The sequence below is a fragment of the Crocodylus siamensis genome, chromosome 2 (assembly GCF_052110815.1).
Source record: "Crocodylus siamensis isolate JL-2025a chromosome 2, ASM5211081v1, whole genome shotgun sequence".
NCBI lineage: Eukaryota > Metazoa > Chordata > Crocodylia > Crocodylidae > Crocodylus > Crocodylus siamensis.
In genome coordinates, this window is record NC_143396.1 from 173,541,844 (window position 1) to 173,563,410 (window position 21,567).

At 47.2% G+C, this 21,567-nt stretch overlaps 1 protein-coding gene across 3 annotated transcripts in view; it reads left to right on the top strand.

The window, feature by feature from the left end:
* LOC149871347 (SITS-binding protein-like) overlaps nucleotides 1–20,836 on the top strand; it is a 97,380-nt gene extending 76,544 nt beyond the window's left edge. For 2 of the 3 annotated variants that reach the window (XM_090032344.1, XM_090032347.1), the window contains one exon: nucleotides 17,118–20,836. In XM_090032344.1, the coding sequence (XP_089888470.1) occupies nucleotides 17,118–17,333 (216 nt within the window). In that variant the 3' untranslated portion in view covers nucleotides 17,334–20,836. Of the gene's footprint in view, nucleotides 1–16,921; nucleotides 17,017–17,117 lie in introns of all 3 variants that reach the window. The other variant, XM_090032345.1, reaches the window with a different exon arrangement.
* The last annotated feature ends 731 nt before the right edge of the window (nucleotides 20,837–21,567 follow it).

Here is a 21,567-nt window from a genome sequence, read left to right on the forward strand (position 1 = left end):
CCTGCCACTACAGAAAGGATGTAAGACAATTTGGAGGGGGTCCAGCAGAAGGCAATGAAAATGGCTAGGAGGCTGAGGCACATGACTTCTGAGGAGAGGCTGAGGGAATTGGGCTTATTTAGTTTGCAGAAGAGAAGACTGGGGGGTGGGATTTAATAGAAGCTTTCAACCACCTGAACCATGGTTCCAAAGAAGATGGAGCTAGACCATGGGCAACTGGTACCTCCTGAGTCTGGGGGAGGCACCGGCAGAAGCCAGATTCAGCAGCAGGGACAGGGCTGGTGAGCACCCAGAAAAGCCACTGGCAGCATCAGATGGCCCTGTCAGGTGGGGTATACGCCCCCCCTGCACCCCCCTACCCCCCCTCAATCTAGCACCTATGAGCTAGATTGTTCCCAGTGATGGCAGATGACAGAACAAGAAGCAATGGTCTCAAGTTGCAGCAAGGGGAGTTTAGGTTACTGAACAGGAAAAACTCTCTCATGAGGAGGGTAGTAAAGCACTGGAACAGGTCACCCAGAGAGGTTGTGGAATCTCCATCCTTGGAGGTTTTAAAGATGCAGGTAGACAAAGACTTGGCTGAGATGATCTGTTTGGGGATGGGTCTGCTTTGAACGGAGGGTTGGACTAGATGATCTCCTGTGGTCCCTTGCAATGCTCATTTTCTATGATTCTATGATCTAGCTGAGGGGTGCCCAACCTCTAGCCTACAGGCTAAATACAGCCAACAGAGCCATGGCATCTGGCCCGTAGGGCTCCTCACAGGTCAGGAAATTTGGTGGTGGGGGGCAGTGGCAATTAATGCCAAATTCCAAAATCCCATGAGTCAGATTAGAGCTGGGTCTCACTATGTCCCCCCCCAACTACACAGCTAGGTTGGGGCTGGGCCATGCCCCCTTCCTCTGTATCATAGAATCAGTGAGTCAGAAGGGACCTAGACAGATCATCTAGTCTGACCCCCCGCCATGGGTAGGAAGGAGCACTGGTGGTGGGAGGGGTCATAAGACCCCAGCCAGGTGCCTATCCAGTCTCCTCTTGAAGATTTCCAGGGAAGATGAGAGCACCACCTCTCTGGGGAGCCTATTCCAGGCTCTGGTCACCCTTACAGTGAAGTAGTTCTTCCTAATATCTAACCTAAACCTATCTTCCCTCAGCTTGTGGCCATTGTTCCTGGTGACTCCAAGGGGGCCCCTGGTGAACAGACTTTCCCCAAGTCCCTGCTGCTGGTCCCTGATAAGGTTGTAGGCATCCACAAGATCCCCCCTCAGTCTCCTCTTGTGGAGACTGAAGAGATTCAGGTCCCTCAGCCTCTCCTCATAGGGCTGGCCACGGAGGCCCCCAACCATACGAGTGGCCTCCTCTGGACCCCCTCCAGGTTCTCTATGTCCCTCTTGAAGAGTGGTGCCCAGAACTGGACACAGTGCTCCAGCTGCGGCCTGACCAGTGCCTCATAGAGGGGGAGCAAGACCTCTCTGGACCTGTTAGTGATGCCCCTGTTGATACATGACAGGGTGTGGTTGGGTCTGCCTATTGCTTCATCGCATTGGCGACTCATATTCATCCTCGAGTCAATCATGACTCCAAGATCTCTCTCTGCCTATGTGCTGCCGAGAGGGGCAGCCCCTAACCTACAACCATAATGCTGGTTCCCTCTCCCCAGGTGCAGCACTCTGCACTTGTCCTTGTTGAACCACATCCTGTTCAGGTCCTCCCACTTCTCTAACCTGTCCAGGTCTGCCTGGATGCGGTCCCTGCCTGCTAGTGTATTCACTTTACCCCACGTCTTGGTGTCATCAGCGAACTTGAACAGGGTGCTCTCCACACCCTTGTCCAGGTCGCTAATGAAGATGTGGAACAGCATTGGCCCAAGGACCAAGCCCTGGGGGACTCCACTGCCCATACCCTCCCAGGTCGACATTGACCCATCCACCACCACCCTCTGGGTGTGCCCCTGGAGCCAGTTTACCACCCATGTGACTGTGCCTTTGTCAATGCCACAGTCCCTCAGCTTGCCCACCAGAATTGGGTGGGACACTGTGTTGAAGGCCTTCTGGAAGTCCAAGAAGATGACATCGACTTCCTCCTTCACATCTAAACTCTTTGTTACCTGGGCATAGAAAGAAACCAGGTTAGTCAGGCAGGATCTGCCTGAAACAAACCCGTGTTGGTTACCCCTCAACATCACTTCCCCTGCAGGGCTCTCACAAATGTGGCCCTTGATAATGTTTTCAAAGACCTTCGCCAGGATAGAAGTGAGTCTGACTGGCCTGTAGTTGCCAGGCTGTTCCTTCCTCCCCTTCTTGAAAATAGGGACCACATTGGCCCTTTTCCAGTCCTCAGGGACTTGGCCTGAACACCAGGAGTCCTCAAACAGCCATGCCAATGGCTCCGCAATGACACCAGCCAATTCTGTATGGCCAGGTCAGGACTGGGCCATGCTTCCCTTCCTTAGGGGGCTGGACCACACCTCCTCCCCCTGTTCTGTGGGGCCATGTTGGGGCCAGGCCAAGCCTCTTTCCACATAGCTTGATCAGGGCTGGGCTGCCCCTGCCCCTCTCTGCACAGCCAGATGGGGCCTTCCCATACCCACCCCAGCCACTGGATCAGGACCAACAGCCAGATCTGGCTTGTAGAGAGATAGGGCACTGCCTATCCAGTCTGCCAGGTAAAAAGGTTGAGCACCATTTATATAGCTTATTTGAATGATGGCAACTACTGCACTCTTAAACACACCAGTCTGTATCTGTGAAACAATACCCCCAGCTCTGTCAGATGTGCATTTGAAGAAACCCATCTGCTGTGCATTATACAAACATGTTCCAAATTAGTGCTGGGCTGCAGTGAGGTGTAGGCATGCCTCGCTTGTACTGTTGGGTACAGTTGGAGGACACCTCCCCTTGGACTGTCACATGTGCTGCGAACTATGTATAGATTAGTGGTTCCCGAGGTTTTTTGTACCAGGACCCATTTGTAAACATCGATGGCCAGTCCCAACTCACTGCCCCTCACTCCTGCCCCGCTGCCCCCACCCCCAGGCCCAAGCCCCACAGTGTGTGGGGCAGGGAATGGGTGTGTGTAGGGTATGGGGAGGCTGCAAGCAGCCCCTTGCAGCCTGGAGCTGTGCCAGCCTGCAAGTGAAAAGCCCCAGTTTCCCACATTTTTTCCTTTAAAGGAGAATCCATTTTTAAAGTTTGTCCTGACCCTTCCATATATTCTTGAGACCCACTTTGGGGTCACAACCCACAGGTTGAGAAATGCTGGTATACAGTGTTCCCTTTAAGCTGCACCTGGCAGCGTGGCACGAACGTACCTATATGGCCATGCACGCCGTGCAGCTTAGAGGGCAGTGCAATCCCAGGCTGTGCCTGTGTGATAGCATTCACCTGGCTCTTTGATATGCTAAGATGAGTCTGAGTGATTGATAACACTCTCTTGCATTGGCAGAGGTGCTGAGCCTCTTCCTGACTTTCCCTTGACTCTGCCAGCAGCGAAAGACATTGCCAACAAGTCCTAGTAGCCAAGGGTTTAACAAACAGCCAAGTGAAGGGAGTGAGACTGCGGCTTCCTGCTAGCAGATTGCTGGTGGGCTGCCTAGGGGAGGGGGAGGGGGGCTTGGCAAAAGGAGAAAAATACACACGTTTCAGGGACAGAAGTATAAACACTTCAATTGAAAACATATTTTATGATTTGTGTGTGGGCTAGGTGGGCTTTTCTGGCTGTGCTGGGACTGACTATTGCATAGCAGCCATATATGAGTTGCACCAGGCCTGCCCCTCTGGTTGTTCACAACTTGACCCTGGCACCTCACTTGAAGGTAGGTTGACCCAAAAGAAACAGGCATGCCGTACCTCGCCCCTCTTCCTGGCAGATAAGCTCTAATCCTGCAGGCTCTTATCTTGCTTGCACAGAAATCAGAGATAACACTCACTTTTACCTCACCGTGTGGCTGAGGAGAAGTGGGGTGGGTTTCTGGGTGGATGATTCAATAGGTGGCTCTGTGAGCTGGAACTAGCTCTATTCCCCAGTGTGATGTTGCCAGACCCCCTGCTGCTGTAGAAACATGCATTTTTCCAGTTGAGATAAAACCACAGTCCTTGATCACTTTTATTCATTTACGAATTCCATGACACCTCTCCTAAAGAGGGGCACGCTGACCTTGGCGTCCTGAGACCTATCTGCTTGCTTCTGCACTTAAACCTTCTCCAATCCTTGTCCCCACAATCAGCTGGGCCAAATAAGATCCAGATCACAAAAAAGGGTTCACGGTAGAAAATGCTATTTGACGATAAACTTGACTGAAAACATTGCTACAATAACAACAGTCTGGAATTTTGGCTGTAATGTTGAAGATTAGTTACAATCACAAGAAAACTAAAACATATTTCCTTCCCAAGAAGCACTTGAATTGAAAAATCTTCTGTGCGATTGACTCAGACAGTTCCAGCACAGAAATACGGTCTGTATTAGCAGGGAGAGATTCTTGTCTAAGATACCACAAGCTCAAGAACAAAGATTGAAGCAGCCTCAGACCTTTCTCCTAAGAGGTGCAACGCCAAAGTTTAGCTGAACGTTCAGTTCCTAAAATATTGTTCATTTAAGTGTTTTCTAAGCAAATAGTGCAATGCCTCTGTGTTCTGAACTGATTCAAGAAAAAGCCTATTCCACTTTCCAAAGCCAACCTGGACTAAATATTTTATGAGCTCTGAATTTGGATATACTTTTGCTAAAGATTTTTCAGGCACTTTGACATGTGTGGGGCTAGCAGTACCCAAATACTTCAGAAAAGAGCATTCTTGTTGAATTCCTAGCACAATCAGTTTCAGAAAGCATCCAAATCCAAGTAGAGATATTCTCCTGAAGGATTTTCACAATAGTACTGGAAGGGTTTAAAACCTTGGAGCACTGCATTGAGCCCTTTGTAGGAGTCTTCCCTTGCTATAAGCTCCTTCTACAAAGTGAAGCACAAAAGGCCTTCATGTTAAAGCTTGAAGGTGGTTCATGGACTGACTTTAGTGAATTTTGCATCAGGCCCTTAATGAGTCACTTCAAGTAGGAAGAATATGCTAGTTTTTAGTTCCAGTTCTTAGTCTTGTAAAATTCAGGACCAAATTTCCACAGATTTCAATGGGAGCATGATCTGACCCATAGCAATGTCCGTCCTATATCCATAGTTAAGTAAGTGGTAAAGATCTAGAAAGAGGATGTAGAGATACAGGTTGTTGTGTTAATACAAAGGAAAATACAATGGAGTACAATGAAAAAGTGTATGGGTAACTTATAGCAGTGTAGCAAACTGGGTCCTGGACTTCCAAGGGAATAAGACTGTATAAAGGCAGAATTTTAAAGTAGAGAATTGCAAGTGCAAGTCATAGAATCATAGAAAATTAGGGTTGGAAGGGACCTCATGAGGTCATCTAGTCCAACCCCCTGCTCAAAGCAGGACCATCCCCAACTAGATCATCCCAGTTAAAGCTTTGTCTAGATGGGTCTTAAAAACCTCCAAGGATGGAGATTCCATAACCTCTCTGGATAGCTTGTTCCAGTGTTTTATTACCTACCTAGTGAGAGAGTTTTTCCTAATATCTACCCTAAATCTCCCTTATTGCAACTTGAGACAGTTGCTCCTTGTTCTGTCATCAGCTACCACTGAGAACAGTCTAGCTCCATCCTCTTTGGAACCCCCCTTCAAGTTATAGTCATAAAATAATAGAAAATGAAGGTTGGAAGGGAACTCAGGAGGCAGAGATGACCTGAGCAGGGTGTGGGGCCTGGGGCAAATCAGCCTGTGTGGGGCCCCACCCCTGGATGCAAGGAAGCCAGTGGCAGATTCAACGGCGGGGGGGTGGGGGAGGTGCTGAGTGGCCAGACGTGAAACAGGCGGCAGCATGGAGTCACTCTGCCTGGCTCTGCAGGGCTCCCCAAAGCATGGGGCCCCCCAAAGCATGGGGCCCAAGGTGGTCACCCCAATTCGCCCCCCCCCCCAATACAGCCCTATCAGGAGGTCATCTAATCCAACCTCCTGCTGAAAACTGGACTATCCCCAACTATATCATCCCAGTCAAGACTTTGTCTAGCTGGGTCTTAAAAACCTCCGAGGACAGAGATTCCACATCTTTTAAAATCAGGCAGTGCTGTTATGCCTGTACTTTAAAATATTCTCAGAATTAAAAAGTAGGTATAACACAATGTCATAATGCTGTTTGAATGACAAAAGCATCTATCTCATATTAACTGGATTTAAAACCCTGCCAAAATTCATAAAGAATGTTTCATGCTCTACTACAGGTATTTCCTAGGGCTGTGTGAAGCTTCAGTAACTTTCATAGATTCCATAGATTTCATAGACATTAGGGCTGGAAGGGACCTTGGGAGATCATCGAGTCCAGCCCCCTGCCCAAAGGGCAGGAAGTCAGCTGGGGTCATAGGATCCCAGCAAGATAAGCATCCAATTTACCCTTGAAGGTGTTCAATGTAGGTGCTTGAACCACCTCCGCTGGCAGACTGTTCCAGACTTTGGGGGCTCGGACAGTAAAGAAACTCTTCCTTATGTCCAGCCTGAAACGGTCTTGCAGGAGTTTATGACTGTTTGACCTCGTCATCCCTTGGGGCGCTCTGGTGAACAAATGTTCCCCCAGATCCTGGTGGTCACCCCTGATAAACTTATAGGTGGCCATCAGATCACCCCTGAGCCTGCGCTTTTCCAGGCTAAAGAGTCCCATGGCTCTCAACCTGTCATTGTAAGATCTGTTTTCCTGACCTCTGATCATGCGTGTGGCTCTCCTCTGGACTCTCTCAAGCTTCTCCACATCCTTTTTGAATTGTGGAACCGGAAACTGGACTCAGTACTCCAGCTGCAGCCTCACCAAGGCCGAGTACAAGGGGAGACTGATGTCCCGGGATTTGCTCGAGAAGCATCTACGGATGCAAGCCAGTGTTTTGGTTGCTTTACTAGCCGCAGCATCACATTGCAGGCTCATGTTCATCTTGTGGTCAATGATGACCCCCAAATCTCTTTCTTCCATAGTGCTAGCCAGCGTAGCACTGCTAAGCCTATAAGGGTGCTGCAGGTTTTTCCTCCCAAGGTGGAGAACCTTGCATTTTTTGGTGTTAAACACCATCAAGTTCTCGTCTGCCCATTTGCTGAGCTTGTCCAGGTCAGCCTGGATCACCTGCCTATCTTCTGGCGTGGATGCTTTGCCCCAAAGTTTGGTGTCATCGGCGAACTTGGCCAGTCCACTCCTGACTCCAGTGTCCACATCATTAATGAAGATGTTGAACAGTATGGGTCCAAGGACAGAGCCTTGAGGGACCCCACTGGTCACAGGGCACCACGATGAGTGACTGCCATCAATCACAACCTTCTGGGTCCGACCACGGAGCCAGTTTCCCAGCCAGCGGATCGTGGTGGAGCCAAGGCCACAACTGGGCAGTTTGGCCAAGAGGTGATCATGGGATACCAGATCAAAAGCTTTTCTGAAGTCAAGATATATGACATCAATCTCTTCTCCCTTGTCCAGGTGATTCAATTCAGAGTAGATGTGGCGCGATTTAGTGGCTAAATCACTGAATCTGAATCGAGAGACCCATTAAGTGGTCCGAATGGATTCAGAAGCCTCTGAATCAATTTGAAGAGATTCAGAAGGCTTGCAGGAAACAGAAACTGCGAAGAGGGATGGGGATGGGGTAATCTTTCATATATGGAAAAGACTGAGAGTGGGGGAAAGACTGCTCTGATATTGACATCTGTAGCTGGCCAGTGACTGTGATCTTTCTGTAAGTTCCCTTCCTGTCACAGTTCTCTGGGGGAGGGACATAGAAACAACATATAAAGCTGTGTCTGAAGTGATCTGTGCCTTCTGTGATCTGTCTCTCTCTTGGACCAGCAGCATCTCAAGGGTTCTTGCTTGCTACCTAGTTTCTTGGTAGCTAGTCTCTCTTCTTGTAAGTTGTATCCAATCCTTTCCTACTTACCTTTGCCTACAATCCCTATTGTTATCCCTATCCACTCCTTTCAATTAATTCTTCCCCACCAAATCCTTATGTTTGTTCTTATTAGTTTGTTTTGATTCTTTCCCCCCACAACAAGAAATCTGTGTTTTCCTTGACAGTGTGTCATCACTGTGCAGGAAAGCACAACACATATTACAGACATGCACACCTTTTGCAGCACACCAAACAATATGAAGCGTGCTGGAAAGGCAGGTGCCAGGTCTTCTGGCAGGGAAGAGAGAGGGGGCAGAGGGAGAGCTGCAAGTTGCCCCCATCCCAAACACAGATGCACCCTCTTTTCTTGCAGGGATGAGTCTTCTGCTGCTAGTGGGAACAACGATGTAGTAGCAGTGCTTGCACCTGCACCACTACCACTAACACCACTAACTAGCAGCAGCATGACATTCTCCACCCCAATTTCATTTCCTAGCATAAGCTTTCCAGTGCCAGAGGAGGAGCTGGATCTGGAAGCAGAGGAGCTCAGGGCTATAGCAAAGAAAATTCTGAGGAAGGAGGGGGAATCTGAGTTTGTGCTCCACACCACTCAAAGTTCCCCTAGAGGCAGGTCTCCTCTGGAAGGCACCTCAGAGGAGGTTGTGGGGGCAGGTGGCTCAACTCATCCTGTTGTTGTGCCTCTGCCTGGTGAGAAGAGGGATAAGGCAGGATCCCCACCCTCAACCCAGAAGCAGGTGGGTAGTGTAGTGTGGGATCATTTGGAGGTGACAGATGATCCCAGATATGCTACCTGCCAGCACTGCCAAAGGCAGATCAGCCAGGGCAAGGATGTGAAATACTTTGCCACCACGATGATGCTGCTGCATCTCAGGAGGCAGCACACCCTTGCCCTTGTTCCTCCTCAGCCTGGCACCAGTGGGAGCATGCCCAAAAAAGTTCTGCTGTCGCTCCAAAGCCCCCAACCCCAGAAAGCAGGCCACCCTGGACCAGTAGGGGAAAGGTGGAGACAAAGGGGGGCAGGTTCTGAAGGCGACTGAGGTTACCCAGAGCACTGGGGAGATGCTTGCTCTGGCTGGCCAGCCCTCCTCCTTTGTGCAGTGTCCAGGGTTCAGGCATCTCAGGACCTTCATGTCCCCATCATACTAAGTGCCTGCACGCACCACCTTTAACAGGACGGTGGTGCCCTCCCTATATGAGGCATGCAGGGAGTACTTGAGGGAGCAGCTGCAGAAGGCAGAGCCGCAGATAGCTTTGCACTTCACTTCAGACATCTGGACCAGCCAGGGTGGAGATCATGCCTACCTCTCCCACACAGAGCACTGGTGCGATCAGTTTGGGCATTGGTGGGCTCTCCTTCAAGTGGAGGTGATGGATCGGTCCCACACAGCAAGGGAGATCGTGGTGGCCATGAACCGCATGGTGCAGCAGTGGCTCATTGGGCAGGGCAAGCTCACCCACGAGTTCATGGTCACTGACAATGGGGCCAATATGATCAAGGCGGTGTGTGATGCCAACTTTGTCGGCCTCCACTGTGTGGCACACAAGTTCCACTTCATAGTCAGGGATGCCTTGGAGGGGGACAGGGCTCCCAGTGATAGTGCCGTCACTACGACAGGAAGCCAGCTTATTTCAAAATGCAGGAAGGTGGCGGGCTACTTCCACCGGAGCATCAAGGGGGACAAGATGCTGTGAGACAAACAGGCAAAGCTGAGCATCCTGCAACACAAAATCATGCAGGCTGTGGAGCCTTGGTGGAACTCCACATACCCAGTGCTGGAAAGGCTGGTCAAGCAGCAGAAAGCCATCCATGAGATGGCCTTGTTTGGGGAGACTGGGATCAGCGACCCCCTTAATAAAACAGCGTGGGATACCATCTCCCAGATCTTGGTAATCCTCAAGCCATTTCTCAAGGTCATCGGGAGCCTCAGCACTGGTGATACCCTCCTTAGCCAGGTGATCCACCTAGTGAAGAATCTTGAGAATGAAATGGAGAAGTTCCAGGGGATCGATGTTCCTGGCTCGGGCAAGCCGCTTTCACCAGAGGTGCAGGCACTGGTGAAGCAGCTGAATGAGGTCATCAAAAAATGGCTGGATCTGTTGTGGTCCAGTATGGTCCATGTGCTGGTAGGCATGTGTGACTTGAGGGTGAAGGGGAGCATCTGCAGCAGCAAAACCCTCAATCACTGGATGGAGGTGTTGGTGAACAGAGTCAGGGAGACAGAAGGGCAGAGGCGGGGAAACATGGAAAAGGGGGATCCATTTTCCCATGCCAGCACTCCAACCACAAGCCAATCTCCACCACAGCCGCTGCCAATGCGGGTCAAGGGCATGGCTTCAGTGCTGGGGTCCAGAGGCACCAGACCCCACCATAAAGCAGGTAATGTAGAGGCCTTGGTGGCTGCCTATATCACTGAGGATGTGGAGCCACTGCACTACAACCCCTTGGCCTATTGGGCAACCTGCAACCAGGTGTAGCAGGATCTGGCCGCAGTTGCCTGAGAATTGTCCTGTCCACTGACCAGTATTCCAAGCAAAAGGATATTCAGCATTGCTGGGGATGTTGTGACACTTCACTGCACCTCCTTGGATCCTGGGCTGGTGGACCAGCTGGTGTTCCTGAAGGTGAACCTCCCGCTGCTGGGGTTCCCCAAGCTCTACCTGCAGATGGAGTGAGTGCCACCCTCCTCACTCCACACCTATTTTCTTTTTTAATTTTCTTTCAGATCCTTGAGGTGTACTTTCACAGAAACCCCTGCATCACTCTGCCTGAAACCTAGCAGGCCTCATGCCCGCACAAGGGGCTACCATCCCTGCTACATTCATCCAGCTCTGCCTTAACACACACAAGTGATACGAGTTTTGCTTTCAACAGTTTGAAGTGCACTTTCACAGAAACCCCTGCACCTATCTCCTTGACACTTGGCAGGTGTCATGCCCTCAGAAGGGGCTACTATCCCTGCTGTTTTCATCTGAATCTGTAAAAAAAAAAAAAAAGACAAAATTATAGGTATTTTAGTGATTCCCCATTATAGTCTATGGTCAAATCTGTGAATCAGTGCTAAATCTTTGAATCCAAATTGGCTGAATCGAATTGGGAAAGTGATCCAAATCACCAAATCAAATCACTGTCCCTCTGAATCAGCCAAATCCAAATCGAATACTTGTTGCTTCATATAAGCCTAGTATTTCCCATGCTTTTGGGCTTTGCTGGTTGCCATATGGGGCTGAGAGAGAATTCTCTCCTTTCCTCCTCCCCTTCCCCTTTCCTTCCTGCTGCTACATGTGTCAGGAATTTTTTAAACCTTTGCAAAAGCATTGGGTGTTGGCTGTAGCCAAGGTTGGAGATTTTGACTGGGGTGTGCAAGGGCTAAAGGGTCTTACCCCTCTGCCTAGAGTCATCACCATATTTGGGGGCAGGAATAATGTGAAGCTTGCATTTGAGAGCCTGTCCAACTTTATTCCATCTATGTAGTTGGTCCAATAAAAGCTATTGCTCTAAGAAATACTTGCTTCATTATATCAACTACACATATCAACCTGTACTACATGATGTCTGCCCTAATTCATAATCGCTAAAGGACACAACGAAAACATGCAAACAAGTGTTGCCTGCAATGCACTGCATCTCAAACATGCATCTATCAACAGTTATATTTAATTTTTTAAGTTTAAAGGGAGACAAGTTGATCAAAAAAAATTATCTTCTGCTGTATAAGATGCAGTCTAAGATCAGTCTAAGATCAGCTGTAGATGTTTGAATATCTGCTAGGATTCCATCCTGTGAGTAGCTAAGTTTTCATTCCACTTGACTCTTAAGTAGTTCATATCAGGTCTGTTATGTGATGTTATATATTCATGGCATGATGGCATAGAATGTGGGAGAGAAGCAGATTTCAAGGAAAAAATAGTCTATCTGGAGCATTTGCTACATCTAAAGTTTCATGTCTAAATCAATTTTCCAATACTTAATGCAACTACATATATTGCAATTTTATTGTTTTTTGGAAGGTCAAATTCATCACATCTCAGAGAAAAATTTAATATGATTTCCCAGTGGAAGCTGTTTTCCATATCTATCCACTTTCTCCACAGCAGTTTGTGGGACCTATACTTTAAAACGGGATTACCTGAAATAGAGGCCTTAGAAAGTAACAAACAATGCATCTTCAGTAAATTTGTTATATTTTTCAAGCTTGCTCAGCTGAAAAAATTGTAGATATTAGAGAATTAAGAAGACATGCTGAGCCTGAAACAGTTCATAATGGGAGGGAAAACATAAGTGCCTGTTCAGTTTTCTCCCATACAGGAGAGTTATCAGTTATATCAGTTGTCCATTGCATAGCCTGACTTAATAAGAGACCACTGTAATACTGTTGAAGGATTGGAATATGAAAGCCACCCATTTTAATTGGTAGTTTTTAATTAAAGTCAACCCCCTTTATCCTCTCCGCACAGAAACCTGCTAAGCTTTTGGTTGATTTTATCAAAATTGGGGAATTCTGGTAGGCTATGTAATAGATAATACATTTGAGGTAACACATTCACTTAAAAAATATTACCACACTCTCATAAGGATATTGCCAGACTGCTTCACTTGTTCAGAACCTGTAATATAGTATCAAGAATCTTCTGAAAGTTTTGGTAGACAATGATCATGTAAGAGTGATGTTGTAGTCACGATTGTCCAGAAATTATGTGAGGGGCAAGGATTTCTTAGAGTAATATCTTTTGTTGGAGCAACTGTGTAGTAGGGATAAAGTTAGACAAGCTTTCGAATGCAAGACATTCCTGACATTCTAGACCTTTCTGGTTAGAGGATCTTGCCCCTTTGTTCAGGGTCAGACTGATCACCATGTTTGGGATAAGGAAGAAATTTTATGCCGTGGTCAGATTTGTATGGACTCTGGCGGATGGTTGGGAGGGAGGGGGAGGATAATCTTTTTCCTCGGACTTCCTGCATGAATTTTAACAATGCTTGCAATGGCAAGACACTGTGACAGCCTTTACTCCCCCCCACCAGGCCCTCTCAGAGATCAAGAGAGGCTCGGGCTACTTCCATTTTTTGAGGCTCCTGGTATGTTAAAAAAATATTAATTCATAGTGCACTACAGGCGGTGTAGCCCAGTAATGGGACACAAGTTTAAAGTTCTACGATGACTGTCTTCTTTCAATCCTGTCAGTGTATCTCTGTGTCTGTATGTATAACCTCATTTGGAGATAACATCAAAAGTCTAAATTTGAGGCCTTCCGTGAATGAGAGGTCCGGGCTAAATGGCCCTCCTGGCTCCCCCCTGTGATAGGGCCCGTGTGGCAGGTTTGGGCGCTCTTGGTGTTTTGGGGGCAGCGTGCTTTGTAGACTGTGACAGGGTTGATTGTGTAGTTTTCAGAACAGGTTAGACAAATACTTGTATGGGATAGTTCAGATGGGGATGATCAATAGCCACTGATGTTGAGTAGGGAATTAGACTAGATGACCTCCTGAGAGCTCTTCCAGCCTAATTTTTCTGTGATTCTTGCTGGAGAGCTAGAATATCCCATTTTCTTCATTTTATCAATCAAAACCATTTATCTGTGTAACAGGGATACACTGCCCCTGTTACGGGAACGTTCGGGAAAAGCACCCAATTTGTTGAGAACTTTCTGTCGGACCCATGGAACTGGGCAACATATTGACTGTTTGCCCATACAGGATGCTAAATACCTGCTATGGACTTTGGCAAAGTGATGAGGTGCAGTTACTTGCTGACAGTGATAAAGTGCTCAGACAGACCGAGATAAGGAAAGGCTTAACTGCCAATTAAGTCTTTCTGGATTTTGGCGGACAACCGGAGATTGACAACAGCTGGGTGGAAACATTGTATAAAGGACTGTCAGTGCAATCAGCTTTTCCCCGGAAAGGGAAGAGGAGCCGAGGCTTTAGATGCCAGAGACGGCAAGCAGCCTGCGCAGAGGTGCAGGCAATGAGAGAGAGATTCGCCAAGAACTTCTTGTTGAAGTGGTGAGTGTTGGGCATCTGACCCGTTGGAAGACGAGTTGCTGATTCAGCCGGATGATTGCAGCTCTGTCCAGATCTATGACAGGGACGTTGCTGCTGTGAATTGATAAGCTTGCAAACGCCCACCCGGTGAGTGTCTATTGCGGGACTCATATTTGAATTGAGAACGTGTTGGGAGAGCCATCTGAGAGCCCTACAGCTGGCAGCTAGCTGAGTTGCACTTCTTGTGAGAGGGCATTGTTGATGCTCATTATTAAAACTAAATGAGCACTTCTGTCATGTGGTGTCCCCTTTTAATCACACCCATCAAAGTCATGGCAGGTGAGATTGACACCAAAACAAGGGGAAACAAAGCTATAGCATCTTGTTGTGTGCCTTAGAAGAAGAACATGCTCACAAGCTGCAAAATGTTTTTTTCAAGGCATATTAATACACTGAGTTAAATTTTCCTCTGGGTTTATCAGGTACAAGAAGTCCAATGAAATGAGCATTCAGTGTGATAAACAGCATTTGGAGTGAAGAGAAAAGTCTAATGAACACAGACACTGTCAAAGCTGTTCTTTAGCTCAAAATGAATATTAACATCACTTGTTCCATTCTTTATGGCATGTTCCTTCCAATACCGAGTGACTGGAGAAAGAATAATCAACTTATGAGCCTGTGGCTGTTGAAGTTCAACCCCAACTCACTTTTTTTTATTTGAATTACTTTTGCAGAGAGATTTCACGAACCTAAAAATGTCACCAGCAAAGTGACCCATCTTCACCTCTGCATAGCCCTTGAGAGAATATTAATTTTTGTTGGCACATTAATTTTTCTCATTAGCATTTTTCTTTCCTTTTATTCTCTGATTTTTAGAGGCATCTAAATCCAATAACAGCCACCTTTGAATTAAAACCACCATCTCTGAATGGATTTCAATCTGGGCAAGACCATCTGATTCTTGTCTAGTAACGGCAATGTTTTCCTCGCAAAATGCTTCATTGAGGTTCCTGGAAAGTTATTTCAGCTTCTGCAGTTGAATCTATCAGTATATGTAGTTTCAGAATCCTGGAATTTGCTCTTTATCTTTCAGCAGGGGGAAAAAAGACATTGGGTCCCCTCCATCAACTAGAGCTTTTTATGCTTTGTGAAAACTGTTCTTTTCCCATAAATCAAAACAATGAGCTGTTACAGCTTTTTGGAAACTGAAGATTGCTAGGAAGGAGCAATAATTGAGGAGCTGGCTGGGCTATTTTTAGAGGACACAACTTTTATGCCAGATCATTCAATCATGAGGTAACCTTTTAGCTTCTTTTATCCGAAGCACATGAGAAGGTTGGGATGTTCAAAGGAGATGAGAGAATTAAGGTTTTTAAGTTCCACTGAATTACAGTGGGATTCAGGTGCCTTTATGCCCTGATTTTGAACATCTCAGTTTTAGTATTTCCAGAGTTATTACAGAGAAAATGTACAGGGGAGGGAGACTTGCCTGGAGTCCAAGGAATAATGTACTGCTAAATAGTAACTGCCAACCAAATGACCTAGGTAGTCTGTGCAGCCTGAGGTCCTGGACTAATGGTAACACATTTAAGTCCAGCTCTTTTCCCAGTTATTGAAAAGAACAGCTGGGGGAAAGTCATATTAAGTAGTCTTGGGTAGAGGATGCAGCAGAGTAAATTCCATAATGGAAAAATAGGACACCTCATTTTTTATTGGCACCTCAGTGCTGTAGCAAGTATAGAGGCATAAGTCCTGCCTGCTATGGATTGAAATCCTTTGACAATTGTAGAAAGGGGACACTTTGGAAGAGGATGTGATCTTGACCACATTATGCAATGAAAAATGTTTATTTTCTAGGAAGAGAGCAGGCTGTCCTGCAGCATTATAGGGCTTTCAGACCTTGATCCAAAGCCTGTGGAAGTTGAGGGAGGGGTTCTCCCACTCAAATATACTTGTATATTTCTCTCTTTTTTTTAATTCCGTGCAAGAAATATACCAGGTAAGGTTGATAAATGAAAGTTAATTTACTGAACAAACTTCAAGACAGATCCTGGAGCCTCAGTAAGGTGCACTTAACCCAGGACCCAAAGTGGAGGTCAAGAAATTCCCACATCTGCCACTGACTTCCAGTATGACCCTAAGCAAGTCACTTGAGCTATCTGTGTCCTAGTTCCCTGTAATTATCAAGATGATATTTATCAAGATGATAAAATACTGCCCCCCACCCCCTTTGACTGCCTCACTTATTCATATGGTTAGCTCTTCTGGGCATTGTCTAGAAAGATCTCTGTGAAAGGAACTGCATACTACTGTCCATTACCTTGTCCTGGAAAACCAATGAACAGTGCTGAATATTCACAAGCGCCCTCTCCTGATTCTTTGTTGGTTAACTATCTAACTTTCATGTGGAAAAAGAAGTTTCTAATTGGAGAAAATTCACATTTTCTCTCTCTTTTTTTTAATTCTAAATTTCCAGCAAAATGGAGAATTTCAGGGCACTGCGCTGCCCAGAGGACAGGCTAACCAGATCTCCCTATCCAACAGGGTCTCTGGGGAGCCTGGCAGACCACACACTGGTTAGGGCAGTCATCGTGGGCAGGCAGGTAGCTGGTGAGCCCATGGTGGTGACAGCCTGGGTGTCTGCAGAGAGAAGTAGGAGGCCCATGGATCCTAACAACCTGATGGCTGCCTGCCTTCATCATTTCCACAGTGGTTTGGTGGAAAGGACACATTCCTACAGGACATTGTAGACTAGGTCTATTATCTACCTATACACCCAGCCACCTCTTTTGTAGATTGTTCTCATCACAAGGACAGTCTCCCAGCATGACTGGACTCTACTGTAGGGTGGGCCTGGAGAAGCAGTTGTAGTATATATATCCATAACTGAGATGAAACAAAAGCCATCATATAATACACTTAGATTCATGATACACCTAGATTATCAGGGACACATCTTTGCAGTGGTTCCCAGTTCTAACCAATCTCTTACTCTTCTAGCTGTACATGAGACACCCCAGTGGGCCAACTTCTGGTCTTGTGCAAGCAGGTGAAACTCAGTCAGAAGTGGCATAAGACTGTGCCCATTTCCAGAGGTGCTCCATATCTGAATTTGTCCCTCTGCATGCTTAGATGTGTTTGGCCGAATTTTGCCTGGCCTTTTGTGTGCTGAACCACTGCTTTTTTCCCAATGCAGGTACTGATTGCCCCCATAACTGAACAAGGGCAAGTCCAGAGGGACATCTACCTGCCTGGGGAAGACCACCTGTGGATGGACACCAACACTGCACAGGTGTTTGATGGAGGGACTGTCATCAGGAACTATTCTGTTAAGATTGCGGAGGTGCCTGTTTTTGTAAAGGTTTCTTCAATGCCAGACTGTCCAAGGTTTCCATCCTCCACAGGAGAATGATGCTGACAAGGCTTGCTCTTTCTTTTTCAACAGACTATTTCATCCATTTGTACTTTTCCAGGAACTCTTGTTTGGTTTTGATTTGCTTTTGGGTTTTTTCAGTTGTGTTTAAATCTTTTGTTGACATTTGCTACCATTCTGAGATGGCAAAATATGACAAGATCTTTGGTGCAAAATATAGATGCTTATGCACATCCAGCACATCTAGTGCAATCCTTCAAGTTCAGCTGACCTGATCCTGTGTGCTAACTATGAGGAAAGCCTTTGATTAAATAGCAGTGAAAGAGAGAGCCTCAGAGCCATAAGGTAATGGGAATAGCAGACCGCTTTGATGCCTACTGGAAAAATCCTCTTGCTTGGGGGAAAAAAATCAGCGAAGCACAGAGCTAGGTATGACAGAGAGCATGACTGGCTTCTTTGGAAAGAAATAGTTTGGGCTGCCTGCTTCTAGCTTCCTGAATAAAAAATAGGATTTCATCTTCACATACCTCTATATATCACAGTGTTTCAGTTGGGGAAAATGGCAGCATCCATCCTTGGACCTTATGTTGGCATCTCAGTTTTTGACAAGGGAAATGTTGGAGTTTCATTAGACAATGCATTCAACAAGGAGAGAGCAAGATAAAGCTGATCTGTAGCATGTGTAAGTTGCAAGTGTAAGGAGCCTTCTTCATTTCAGATGGATAATTATTTTAGAAACTAACTTGTCTGCTGCCTTTTACTGCCACATCCCCACCTCAGAGAACCTGCCTGTGCTTTTGGGAACAGCCCAAAGCTGGAAAAGGACTTTGCTCATTTCCAAAAATGAGTTATCTGACTTTTAGAAGCAGTGAGCACTTAGCATTTAGGACCAGCACAGCCAAGGATTTTTCAGGGTGGTAGCCCAAAGGACATTCAGATGGCTCTAAAGCCAAGATAATTTTCACAGCTGTTTGTAGCTGTGCTAAGAATAAGTTCGCAGTAGCTGATAAATACTGCAGAGACAGAACATGCATTTACAAGTAGCGTTAGCATAGTCAGAAGGCAGAAATAGCTTGTCAGGGACTTCAAATGGCCTTACCATGGGGCACATCTATATAGGAAAGAGAAACAGTCAGATTTTTAATGGTAGAAGTGTAAGGAGAACAATATCTTGGGTTTTTATGTCTTCCATTCTTAATCCCCAGCTTCACGTAGGGCAAATGTCTTATCACCTGTGATAAATGGGCTGGATCCCCACTCAGCATAAATGGGCACTGTCCTACTGGAGTCAGAGAAGATATTGATTCATACCACAGCCCATTGCCTTCCTCTGCTTGTGCAACCCTTACGGCAGACAATACTTGGTGTTTTCCTAACTTTTATCAAGAATACTGAGGCTGTCTTGGAACATGAAAGGATTGCACATGCAGCATTAGAAGAGACCAGACATGCTGAGCAAGGGAGGAATAGCCAGGTATGCCACACACAGGGAACAGAGGGTTTCCCTGGTACAGCATAGCATGAACACCACTTGTAGGACAGGTGAGGCTGAGGAAATGACTAGGAGTGATACCAGGCAGTGCAGATCTCGCAGTGCTGAATGGCTACTGCCTTGACCTAGTATCTAAAAAAAGTCTCCTCCAGCTATTCACTAGCCTTGGTGCCTGACATGAAATGAACAGAACTGATATTACAGGTTCAGCCCAGGTGTTCATTTCATGCTTCCTATGCTGAACATGATCTTGCTGCAGCTCCCACTAGCCCCCTTGGCCTTCTCAGTATATCTCTCCCTGCACCCTAATTTCTGAGTTTAAAAAACACAGGTATCCTTGACTGTAGCAACCCAGTTAGTCCCAAGTTCAGAGGGTCTGAACTGGTGCCCCACAAGGAAAAGCTGGTTCTGGGGGATCCGACTTCCCCTTAAATATGCTTGTAGCGGTGTGCACTGGGTCCAGCTGCATCTTCTGAGAGGAGATAACAAGATGCTTCCAAGTGCTCTGTGATCACAGCTAGTCCTCTTCCAGTTATGGAGGGAGCTGTCAGGAGCACTCAGTCATTGAGCTGCATGAACACAGTTCAACTAATTAGCTCTGCTGATAGGAAGGGCTAATAGCTCCATGGCTAAACTGCTTCTGGTTATGAGGCAGCCCATGACCATGCCTATTCAGCAGGAATGTGTATCACTGGGACCCCCAGGACTGAATCCAGCAGGAATGTGTATCACTGGGATCCCCAGGACTGACTCCAAAGTGTAATTAACTGTTCTTCTTAGGTGAGCTAATTAGCTCCTGCTTTCTCGACCCAAGTGCTGCTCCAAGGAACTGGTGCTAACCCAAATCAGAAGTGGTGTTGAGTAGACTGCTTCTAGTTTTGGAGGCCTGAGAAGAGTCCTGTGTTCCAGGCTTTCCTGAAAACTATCACTGTCTCTGGCCCCTTCATAGGTTCTGCATGATACTCTCCTTTACGTTCTCTGCCATCTTGCAGAGCCTCCATGGATCTGTCCGCCTTATCAGCTCTCCCTGTCATCTCAGTCTCCAGCTGCAAAGCTACCTTTCTTCTCTTCCCCTGTTGCATATTTCCTCCCTCACACAGCTATTCTTTGTTTTTAGTGCATTATTTACACCACCGTAGAAAAGCGCTTCAAGGTACAGTTTATAGGAAATAAGTAAAGTATTGCTACTACAGACACCCAATGTTACTGGCTTTATTGGGCACCCTTACCCATGTAATGTGCTCACTGGGACTCTTTGTTTCTCCTTCTGGTGTATGAGCCCACTGCAGCTTTAGCTGTAAGAGCTGCATCTTTTAACACAGGTAGTCTGTGTTTATATCATAGATAATCATAGAGAAGTAGGGCTGAAAGGAGCTTCCATAGTCATCCTGTCAAGGGGTTTTCAATCCCACCCCACCCCCACATCCGGCAGGCCAGGCAGCACCTGTGCAGCTCGCAGAGGGGAGCTCCTGCCCTTGCCTGCCCTCCTTACTCCTGAGAGGCATCAGTGCAGGCTGGTGGGTGGCAGCACTCTGTCCCCACCCGCCTGCACATACCACCTAGGCCTATGGCCTTCCCAAGTACCTCCGGGGGTATGCAATACCCCCAGTTGACAACCCCTGATCTAGTCCACCTCCTCTGCCCAAGGAAAGATCATCCCTGTCCAAACCATCCTTTGCAAATACATTGTCTAACCTCTGAGCAACACTACACAACCCTGACTCAACACAAGACTTAACATCCTAATCTGCCACAGGTAAAGCAGGGGGACCACAGCCTCCACCACCCTGCTGCAACGGTTGTTAAAATATGCTCAAGAGACCCAGGAAGAGAGCCATGACTCTCCCTTCCCCTGCTCTCCCACTACAAAGGAAGGCAAAACCCTCACAGTCGATACCAATCTGACCATGGGGTAAAATTCTTTCCCAACTCCAAATCTGGCAGTTGGTCTGACCCTGAGTGGAGGGGCAAGACCCTCTAGCCAGGAACCTCTGGGTTTAAGTCTCAGTAGGAGCACTGGCACACCCTAATCAAAATCCCCAGCCTTGGCTGCAGCCAACATCCAATGCCTCTGATGAAGGGTTTAAAACAAAATCCTGGCACACAGAATCATACAAGTCGGGTCGGAAGGGACCTTGTAGATCTTCAAGTCCGACCTCCTGCCTGGGCAGGAGAAAAACTGGGCTCAAATGACTCCAGCCAGGTAGGCATCAAGCCTCTTCTTAAAGGCCCCCAGGGTAGGAACCAGCACCACTTCCCTTGGAAGTTGGTTCCAGCTCCAAGCCGCCCTGACTGTGAAGTAGTTCTTACAGATGTCTAATCTAAACCTACTCTTCAACAACTTATGGCCGTTATTCCTTGTTATGCCAGGGGGCGCTAGGGGAAACAAGGTCTCTCCCAAACCCTTCTGGTCCCCCCTAGTAAGTTTATAGACTGTCACCAGGTCCCCCTCAGCCTTCTCTTGTGAAGGCTCAACAGGTTCAGGTCCCGCAGTCTCTTACTGTAGGGTCTGCCCTGTAGTCCCCGGATCATGCGGGTGGCCCTCCTCTGGACCCTCTCAATGTTGTCCACATCCCTCCTGAAGTGGGGCGCACAGAACTGGACACAGTACTCCAGCTGTGGCCTGGCCAGCGTCACATAGAGGGGGAGGATCACCTCCTTGGACCTGCTTGAGATGCATCCGTGGATGCACGACAAGGTCCGGTTAGTTCTGGCAACCATAACCTCGCATTGTCGGCCCATGTTCATCTTGGAGTCAATAATGACTCCAACATCCCTTTC